This window comes from Arctopsyche grandis, chromosome 2, assembly GCF_051622035.1.
Source record: "Arctopsyche grandis isolate Sample6627 chromosome 2, ASM5162203v2, whole genome shotgun sequence".
Lineage (NCBI taxonomy): Eukaryota > Metazoa > Arthropoda > Insecta > Trichoptera > Hydropsychidae > Arctopsyche > Arctopsyche grandis.
The window spans coordinates 34,022,797-34,031,961 of NC_135356.1; the positions used below are offsets into that span (position 1 = coordinate 34,022,797).

A 9,165-nucleotide genomic window follows, 5' to 3' on the forward strand; every position below is an offset into this window, starting at 1 on the left:
GATTGTGCACAGCAAATATCTACATACATATATAATATGATACGTACAGGACAGGTATTTTTGCGTGTTCGTACACGTAAAAGGCCATTTGAGACATATGTACATGCATATGTACGTAGGTATGTACCAACGGCTAGGCATGTTTCGTGTACGGGCATGTCGATTAGTGGGGTTGGCGTGTGCGTCGAAATTAGCTGCGTCGTTCGCATATTCGACCAATCGCTATCGCCGAGGGGGAACCCCCACTCCCAGCCATTACATCGGAAACGCTGCTCGCAGTCGGCAGAAGTGGTGCGCCCATCGCGGTGAGTGCACGTCGCTGGGCTCTCAGCTCTGAGTTCGTGCCAATGCGGACCGCAATGTTCGCCGCCATTTTCCGGCAGAAGTGCAGCGGCCATCGCGGCGGGTGCGCGTCGCTGAGCTCTGAGCTGCCGCTACCCGCCCCCCCCCCACCACCACCCCCAACCCCCCGCAGGTACGCTATTATTGTAGCTTTATTGTTGCCCTTTCGATCGTTGGTCGCGTTTGCCGTGGGGTGGGGTTGATTGCTTTCGTCGATCGATTGCACAAGTGCTCGTCGATTGATTGCACATTTGCCACCAAACAATCAGAGCCACCGCGACCTTGGAATCGCGTCTCGTCATCCCCCTCGACTGTGGCGTCGTTTGCGCGCTTCGACGAATGCCTCGAAATATACTATATATAAAAACGGACTGTCGCTAAATATATTTGTATATTTGTATGTATATTTGTATATATGTGACGGACGATCAACCGTCAACCAGTATGGGGAACAAAAATTTTTTTTTTTCATTTTTTTCATTTTTTTCATTTTTTCAGTTTTTCATATTTTTCATATTTTTCATATTTTTCAGTTTTTTCATATTTTTCAGGTTTTTTCAGTTTTTTTAATTTTTTTCATAATTTTCATTTTTTTCATAATTTTCATTTTTTTCATTTTTTCAGTTTTTTCATTTTTTTCATTTTTTCAGTTTTTTCATTTTTTTCATTTTTTCATTTTTTTCATTTTTTCAGTTTTTTCATTTTTTTCATTTTTTTCAGTTTTTTAATTTTTTTCAATTTTTCAGTTTTTTAATTTTTTTAATTTTTTCAGTTTTTTCATTTTTTTCATTTTTTCAGTTTTTTCATTTTTTTCATTTTTTTCATTTTTTCAGTTTTTTCATTTTTTTCATTGCCGGGGGCGCTGGCGGCGCCGAAGGCGTCAGCGGCGCTGGGGGCGAAGCCCCCGGGGTGCCGAAGGCATCGGGGCGCTGGGGGCGCCGGTGGCGTCGGCGGCGCTGGGGGCGAAGCCCCCGGGATGCCGAAGGCATCGGGGACGCTGGGGGCGAAGCCCCCGGGGTGCCGAAGGCATCGGGGGGGCTGGGGGCGCCGGAGGCGTCGGCGGCGCTGGGATCGGATGGTCTTTTCCGCTTATTTTGAAGCCTGCCTCTGTCATTGTTTTGCGGAATAATGTAGTGTTTTCTCTCAACTTTTGACACAATCCAGGCGAACTTTCAAATACCTTTAATTTAAAATGGTTGAATATATAGTATGTATAATTTAGTGATTGTGATCTCAATTACTTTCTCTTTTATGGAAAAAACTAAAATATTTTTTGTACTTTGATTGCACTTCCAACCACAGAGGGGGGAAGAGAGTTCGAAAACAAATATGGCCTGGACACTTCAGTCTCAACAGATCAATCAGTGGTTTTGTTCCAGTAGTATAACCTCCCATTGCCCCACCTAGTGCTTTTCCTAATGTAGAATTTATAATATCAATTTTTCCCATTACATTCATGTATTCTTCGGTTCCTCTGCAATCAAAATAAATTATGTAAGTGTTTATAGTACCTAATATTTACATATACCATAGTGGTCAGTGAAACAATGAAAGTATTGATATTAAATAACATGAAAATATTGATATTTCCACCTTGAAAATATCAATATTTTCATGTTTTAAGATATATAGGTACATACATATGTATGTATGTATATTTTTGTTTATTTTTGTAACTTCTAATTCGTGCATCAATTTCTTTCCGAAACCAGTCGATTCAATATCTTTAACTTTATTTTTATTCGAGTTTCAATTCCTTTTCGAAACCACCCGTTGAAATCAACGGGCCCAACACTAGTAATATATATAAAAACGGACTGTCGCTAAATATATATATTTGTATATTGGACGATCAACCGTCAACCAGTATGGGGAACAAAAATTTTTTTTTTCATTTTTTTCAGTTTTTTCAGCTTTTTTCATATTTCTCATTTTTTCAGCTTTTTTCAGATTTTTCAGTTTTTTTCATATTTCTCATTTTTTTCATTTTTTTCCCGCTTTTTTCATATTTTTCCCGCTTTTTTCGTATTTTTCATTTTTTTCATATTTTTCATTTTTTTCAGTTTTTTTCATATTTATCATATTTTTGTGCTACGGGCGCCAGAGGCGTCCGGAGCACTGGGGGCGAAGGCCTCGGGGGCGCCGGGGGCAAAGGCCCCGGGGTGCCGAAAGCAACGGGGGCGCTGGGGGCAAAGGCGTCGAGACGTCGGCGATGCACAAAACATAATTCGTAATTCGTATTCACTTCGTAATTTGTCAATCGTAACTTCTAATTCGTGCATCAATTTCTTTCCGAAACCAGTCGATTCAATATCTTTAACTTTATTTTTATTCGAGTTTCAATTCCTTTTTGAACCCACCCGTTGAAATCAACGGGCCCAACACTAGTATAAAAATAATTACTGTATTGAAATTGTCGGTCATATCTACATAATTTCATAAATGCTCTCTGATAATTTCATAAATGCGAATAAATTTATTCGAAATTTATTCGTCAAAAAATCAATTTTATTTTAAATTTTGCCATAGTTTATAGCATAGGATATATTTTTAGATTTTTTTCTCTTCAAAAAGTTGTATAAAAAAGCTGGTCACCCTAGTCAAAAATTATAGTTTTTTGCTGACACCCAACAGAGTCCCGAAAGAACGCGGTCATTTCCTGAAAATGAAGCTGTACTTCCAGCCGATCCAGAACTGCTGATACAAGTTGCTGAGGTTGTGTCCAAATATCATCAGGTATTTTCGAAAATCCAGAGATTGATAAACTTTCCTATGTGTTTTAGTTTGGCTTTTTATTTGTACTCATTTAATTGACTTCTAGCCGATCCTGAACTGCTGATAAAATTTCCCGAAGTTGTATCCAAATATCACCAGGTATCTTCGAAAGTCCAAATATTGTTAACCTTAATTGTGTGTTTTAGTTTGACTTTGGCTTTGTACTCATTTGAAACGTACGTTTCTATTTCAGATAGTTGCTGATAACAAACGGAGTCTCGAAAGAACGCGGTCATTTCCTGAAAATGAAGCTGTACTTCCAGCCGATCCAGAACTGCCGATACAATTTGCTGAAGTTGTGTCCAAATATCATCAGGTATTTTCGAAAATCCAGAGATTGATTAACTTTCCTATGTGTTTTAGTTTGACTTTTTATTTGTACTCATTTGAGTTAATTTTTTATCTTTCAGATCGTTGCTGATAACAAACGGAGACTGGAAAAAATGCAGTCTTTGCCTGAAAATGAAGCTGTACTGCTAGCCGATCCTGAACTGCTGATAAAATTTCCTGAAGTTGTATCCAAATATCACCAGGTATCTTCGAAAGTCCAAATATTGTTAAACTTAACTGTGTGTTTTAGTTTGACTTTGGCTTTGTACTCATTTGAAACGTACGTTTCTATTTCAGATAGTTGCTGATAACAAACGGAGTCACGAAAGAACGCGGTCATTTCCTGAAAATGAAGCTGTACTTCCAGCCGATCCAGAACTGCCGATACAATTTGCTGAAATTGTGTCCAAATATCATCAGGTATTTTCGAAAATCCAGAGATTGATTAACTTTCCTATGTGTTTTAGTTTGACTTTTTATTTGTACTCATTTGAGTTAATTTTTTATCTTTCAGATCGTTGCTGATAACAAACGGAGACTGGAAAAAATGCAGTCTTTTCCTGAAATGAAGCTGTACTTCTAGCCGATCCTGAACTGCTGATAAAATTTCCCGAAGTTGTATCCAAATATCACCAGGTATCTTCGAAAGTCCAAATATTGTTAAACTTAATTGTGTGTTTTAGTTTGACTTTGGCTTTGTACTCATTTGATTTACGTTTCTATTTCAGATCGTTGCTGATAACAAACGGAGACTAGAAAAAATGCAGGCTTTTCCTGAAAATGAAACTGTACTTTTAGCCGATCCTGAATTGCTGATAAAATTTCCTGAAATTGTATCTAAATATCATCAGGTATTTTCGAAAATCCAGAGATTGATAAACTTTCCAATGTGTTTTAGTGTGGCTTTTTATTTGTACTCATTTAATTGACTTCTAGCCGATCCTGAACTGCTGATAAAATTTCCCGAAGTTGTATCCAAATATCACCAGGTATCTTCGAAAGTCCAAATATTGTTAAACTTAATTGTGTGCTTTAGTTTGACTTTGGCTTTGTACTCATTTGAAACGTACGTTTCTATTTCAGATAGTTGCTGATAACAAACGGAGTCTCGAAAGAACGCGGTCATTTCCTGAAAATGAAACTGTACTTCCAGCCGATCCAGAACTGCTGATACAATTTGCTGAAGTTGTGTCCAAATATCATCAGGTATTTTCGAAAATCCAGAGATTGATTAACTTTCCTATGTGTTTTAGTTTGACTTTTTATTTGTACTCATTTGAGTGACTTTTCTATTTCAGATCGTTGCTGATAACAAACGGAGACTGGAAAAAATGCAGTCTTTGCCTGAAAATGAAGCTGTACTGCTAGCCGATCCTGAACTGCTGATAAAATTTCCCGAAGTTGTATCCAAATATCACCAGGTATTTTCGAAAGTCCAAATATTGTTAAACTTAATTGTGTGTTTTAGTTTGACTTTGGCTTTGTACTCATTTGATTGACGTTTCTATTTCAGATCGTTTCTGATACCAGAAGGAGACCGGAAAAAAGGCGGTCTTTTCCTGAAAATTAACCTGTACTGCCAGCCGATCCAGAACTGCCGATGCATTCTCGCTCGTGATGAGGTTTGTACCATCGCTGTATGTACGTCAAAAACGACACACGTCCATCATTGTCATCGTTTCATCGTATTCTCCAGTGAATTCGCTGCATTTTTCTTTTATAATTTAGAATTTGGTATCTGCGAGGTGCCGCACCTATGTACTCACAAGCGTGATTGATGTATTTTTATTAAATTCACTGTAGTCATATGTATCTCATTTTAAACATTTGGCATCTGCGAGGCGCCGCACCCATTCACGTGTGGTCTATTTTATTTCCAAAGTTTTTGTGCAATTAATTTGTACAATGAAATGTACAGTTACCTGCATATTAGTAAATCGATTCGTATGTCGTGAGACGCCAATACGACCAATTATATTACTATTACTATATATAAATCTACTGTGTGAATCCACATAGTGGGAACAGCTCATTATAAAAGTAATATTGAAACGAGTCATTGGGTCTTTGGTACTTTTAATGTACTACATATCTTAATATGGTTGTCACCTTTCATTCGCGCTTGAAACCAGATACTTTTTCACCTAGATTGCTCGTCAAATATTGCATCATTTCGAAACTGCCATTGTCAGCGATTTTGGAAAATGTTACTTTGCAAGACAAAAAATTTCTGCAAATTGTGGCATTCGAAATACTTTTTCTATCCTCTCGACAGTATCTTATCGCGCATTGTCTTTTTTAAGGAATTTTTGACTCCAGTCTAGAGTTTGAGTACCAGTCTAGAGACCATCCATACTACGTGGTTGTGGGTATATCCATTACAAAGAGGAGTGTCTAAACACACATCAGCTAATTGTCCTCGTCACACATGTTATTTTTTTGCTACTACATTGGAAAATATGATTCGTCCTCCTGGACGTCCTAATTGTTGGGCTACCAATTTTAATATTTGCTTCACCGGCAGCAGGAAATTTTAAAAGCCACAGACACACAACTACGGAATATTTTTCAAAATGTTCTCCCACATACTCGGCGTTATTGGCTCTATCTTATAAAGCTGATTAAACTTACAAGAAACTATGGCATCATTTGGCAATGAGTATTGTTGTCGAGTAGCTATTACGATACTTTGAGGAGCCTCTTCACCGGTTGCTATTTACATAGGTCTGAAGCTTTTCCAACCCATGCCTCACATGTAGAGGTAGGATAGTCACAGTGCTATCCATTGTTCGGCAAACCTTTAACAATGCATTTACAACCTTTGAACAATACACGGCCCCCTCAGGCTCCGGTGACTACTCATATGGTTCTCTGACAGTTCTTTAGAAAGAAGTATCGTCCTGGCTATAGACATAGAATAACTATATGTTATTCTATATGTATGGTCCTGGCACTTTCTACGATGGTTCGGTAGTCCTGGCACTTGTAGGAAAGCTCTCCTTTCTAAATGTTTTGCCCTATGGGTATTAAAAGTACGTCGCTATTTTTGCTAGTCTCTGGTTTGTAGGGAGTAGCATTTAAATCCCAAAGTGATGGAGTTGCGGTGGCCACCTTTATTACTTTAATTACTTTTTATTTGTTCTCTATCGACACCAGTCTTCCATCTTTTTTGTGATAATAATGTATCATTAATAGTCTAGGTAAATTTTTTTGCCGCCACATTTTCATGTCTAATCGAATCGACGGCACGATGGACGACCTTCAAATCACTAACGTATCTTTTTCCAATAAATTTAGAACGAGAACGCGTTGAATCATTCATCGAGAGATGTCAATCGTGTCCATGTACCTAATTAGTACATAATTTTATTTTTTTTTATCTTAAAAAAATTTCTCACGTCTAAAAGCTGTTATATGTTACATAGATTGCAGTTTACCGAACATAGGGACGGTATATAATCGGCTTCAACTAATCTTCTCGCAATACTCGGTTCAAATACAATTGACGGCTCGATGTAACAATCGTCATAAACGTCGCATCATCTATGCAAATTCTATTACTGCACACAGATAGACGATCTACATCATCGTTAATATTTTGGTCGGAAAGTCTGATGTTGCGTGTTTCAACACGAAAGTCTTTTTGACGTATCATTCTTAAACCGCCGTTTTAAAATTCGCTGAAATTTTCATGTTGCATACCGCTAGGTATGGAAAACTTCTTTAAATTGCACACAAGAGTTTTAGTATATTATATTTTTTGCATACGCGATATTATAATAGTTGGACTAAGGACGCCTGCAAAATCAGTTTGTTGGTGATTTTGTGTAATTAGTTCTTTTTTACAACTTATCCGTCTGCAAATAGCGGTGGCTTGTGCCAATTATTGAATGTTCAGCTTTGAATCTGTGCAAAAAAGTTTGCTCACTTTTGGAATGTAAATCATTACGATTGATCGCATGTTTGACTAGACAAAAAATCACACTGTCTTCTGATTCCAATTTGTCAGAATAAGAATTGAATTTCAATATCTAGATATTCTGATTAAAAACATTCAAATCAGAATATCATTCACATGAGGAATAAATTGTCCTGTAGATATCAGGCGCTATCATTCTGTAGATAATCTATTGGCCATTTCCACTTTGAATTTGTTGTTGAATAAGCAATCCTTTTCACCGGGACTGTAGTTTTCTTCGTCCCCAACTTCGGAATTGTCACTTATGGGGAATTCGCTTATGTGTTGCTCATGGTGAGGCTCAAAGTCGGCAACCAGGCTTGTGCTGGTAGAATGCGTACCTTTCGACGGATATCCTTTTACTGGATTTTTACTCGACGATTGATACTTTGTCGTTAAATATATCCTCAAAAAAAAAAAAAAATCTCATTAGATATGAGCAATATAAGAAAAGCAAATATTTATTTTGGTTAAATCATTTGCTATAGTATTTGTTTTTATTATTTGTATATATGAATAAAAAAATTCACCATAGCCCATACAATAATATGTTGTTTACATATGTATGTAAAAAAATCTATTGTTTTAAAATCATTTTGAGGGCTTTAATTTAAAATCATTAGAGGGCGTTATTGAGACGTGTCCTTTGATTTGCCCCTCTTCGTTCCTCTTCTGCCAAATGAGATATGTTAGCTCGTCCGAGATATGTTATATATGTATGTAGATACCGCATATCTATTTTGAATCTCCCCAGCACATTACACAAGCAGTGTGACTAGTGACTACACATACCTTTTTGAGGCTACGAAACACGCTTGGCATCACACTAATCCTTATTATTTCCAGTCTTTAATGGCTCAGACTATGAATACTGAACCGTCTTGAGTGGCTGCGGCGAACGATTGATTGTTTTCGCAAGGAGCCATGCCGATGACGGGTCCTGCGCCACGATGAAACATCGATTTCGATCTAAACACATATATTTCTTGATAATTTTATGTTTATTATAATGTATATCTCAGTGGCAATATTATAATAAAAAACAGCTTACCTATTAACTAAGCTTATTCCTTCAAATTTTGCCAAATCCCAAAGGCGAACTGTGTCATCGTTCGAACTGCGAACTGTGCCATGTACTCATGTATCTAGGTACATACATATGTATGTATATGTAGGCTCAATTTCCAACTTGGACCAACAGGAGTTCTAGCAGAGCCAAACCAGGCTTGCTGATCACCATGAACTTTAATTGCCAAACCGAAATCCGCTAATTTTACAGCAGCTAACTTGCTTTGCTCGCTAGCAAAAAATTCTCAGGTTTCAGATGTACGAACCGTCGGAATTGTTTTCTTTTTTTAAGTGAATGCAAATGGAATATTCGCTTTCAAACTTGATGTACATTTGGTTGTGCTTTCAAAATGTTCCCACATGAGCTTCTCGTTTGGTATTTGCATTGGATTTTACAGATAACATTGCCGACGGTTTGTCTTTTGTAGCGAATACCGTAGGCGGATTAGGTTTGGAGTTCATAGAACTTACACTTATGTGTGTAAAAACTAGCAAATATTTTACAAATATATACGAAGAGTACACATGTATGTAGGTAAATATGTATGTATATGTAGGCTCAATTACCAACTTGGACTATCTTTATCTCCAGCATCGGTAATACCGGCTCTGGCTTTTATTTGATTGTATAAACGATGTTGCTCCTCATCCCAAAACGGAGGATAGCCGACAATTATAAAATATACAAAATT

General features: G+C 37.3%; 1 protein-coding gene across 1 annotated transcript; it reads left to right on the forward strand.

Annotated features, from left to right (window-relative positions):
* The first annotated feature begins 1,889 nt into the window (after positions 1 to 1,889).
* On the forward strand, positions 1,890 to 7,814 carry LOC143922400 (uncharacterized). Its single transcript, XM_077445625.1, has 8 exons — positions 1,890 to 1,895; positions 3,311 to 3,433; positions 3,528 to 3,650; positions 3,745 to 3,867; positions 3,962 to 4,083; positions 4,531 to 4,653; positions 4,746 to 4,868; positions 4,961 to 7,814. The coding sequence occupies exons 1-5, from the start codon at positions 1,890 to 1,892 to the stop codon at positions 4,028 to 4,030; spliced, it is 444 nt and encodes a 147-aa protein (XP_077301751.1). The 3' UTR covers positions 4,031 to 4,083; positions 4,531 to 4,653; positions 4,746 to 4,868; positions 4,961 to 7,814.
* Positions 7,815 to 9,165: the final 1,351 nt, after the last annotated feature.

Excerpts from the sequence above, each read along its gene's own strand:
- LOC143922400 (XM_077445625.1), top strand. Across the intron at positions 3,434-3,527 it reads TTGTGTCCAAATATCATCAG|ATCGTTGCTGATAACAAACG; the intron begins GTATTTTCGAAA and ends TTTATCTTTCAG. Across the intron at positions 3,868-3,961 it reads TTGTGTCCAAATATCATCAG|ATCGTTGCTGATAACAAACG; the intron begins GTATTTTCGAAA and ends TTTATCTTTCAG.